The 650-nt window shown below is 60.8% G+C and overlaps 1 protein-coding gene across 1 annotated transcript in view; it reads left to right on the top strand.

Annotated features, from left to right (window-relative positions):
• Positions 1-650, top strand: part of ARNT2 (aryl-hydrocarbon receptor nuclear translocator 2) — a 47,853-nt gene that overhangs the window by 45,308 nt on the left and 1,895 nt on the right. Inside the window, exon 11 of the mRNA XM_014529188.1 lies at positions 15-219. Within this exon, the coding sequence (XP_014384674.1) occupies positions 15-219 (205 nt within the window). The remainder of the gene's footprint in view (positions 1-14; positions 220-650) is intronic.

The raw sequence follows: 650 nt of genomic DNA, 5'->3' as shown, positions 1-650 counted from the left end.
CCGTGTGCGAGCAGGTTCCCGTCCCCAGCCTGCCGGCGGGCGTGCACGAGGCCGGGAAGGCCGTGGACAAGGCCGACGCCATCTTCTCCCAGGAGCGCGACCCCCGCTTTGCGGAGATGTTCGCGGGGATCGGAGCATGTAAGTGTGGGTCCGGGAGAGACAGACGAGCCTCCCATGGGGCCAGGGCCGGACGGGGAGCACCCACTGATGGTGCAGGGGGTGGGGGGGCTGGTCCTGTCACACACACACACACACACACACACACACACACCGCCCGGCCTGGCCTCTTCCCCACCCGTCCCCTGGGGCCTCCCTCGTCTCGTCTTCGAGGTTGGAAGTTTGGGAATAAGCAGCTCTGATGATGGATTGATCGGGGGTGCGCTTTCGCTTTAAGCTGAAGGGGTGTCCCACACACACACACACACACACACACACACACACCGCCCGGCCTGGCCTCTTCCCCACCCGTCCCCTGGGGCCTCGCATGTCTCATCTTCGAAGTTGGACGTTTGGGAATAAGCAGCTCTGATGATGGATTGATCAGGGTGCGCTTTCGTTTTAAGCTGAAGGGGTGTCTCCGTAAAAGATACAAATAAAAACCTCAGCGTAACCCCTCACGGGGAGAAGACCCCATTTTGAAACAGAAATAG

Source organism: Myotis brandtii, unplaced genomic scaffold (genome assembly GCF_000412655.1).
Source record: "Myotis brandtii unplaced genomic scaffold, ASM41265v1 scaffold1166, whole genome shotgun sequence".
Classification (NCBI taxonomy): Eukaryota; Metazoa; Chordata; class Mammalia; order Chiroptera; family Vespertilionidae; genus Myotis; species Myotis brandtii.
The sequence above is the reverse complement of the archived record's forward strand: the minus strand, read 5'-3'. Positions and strand labels throughout refer to the sequence as shown.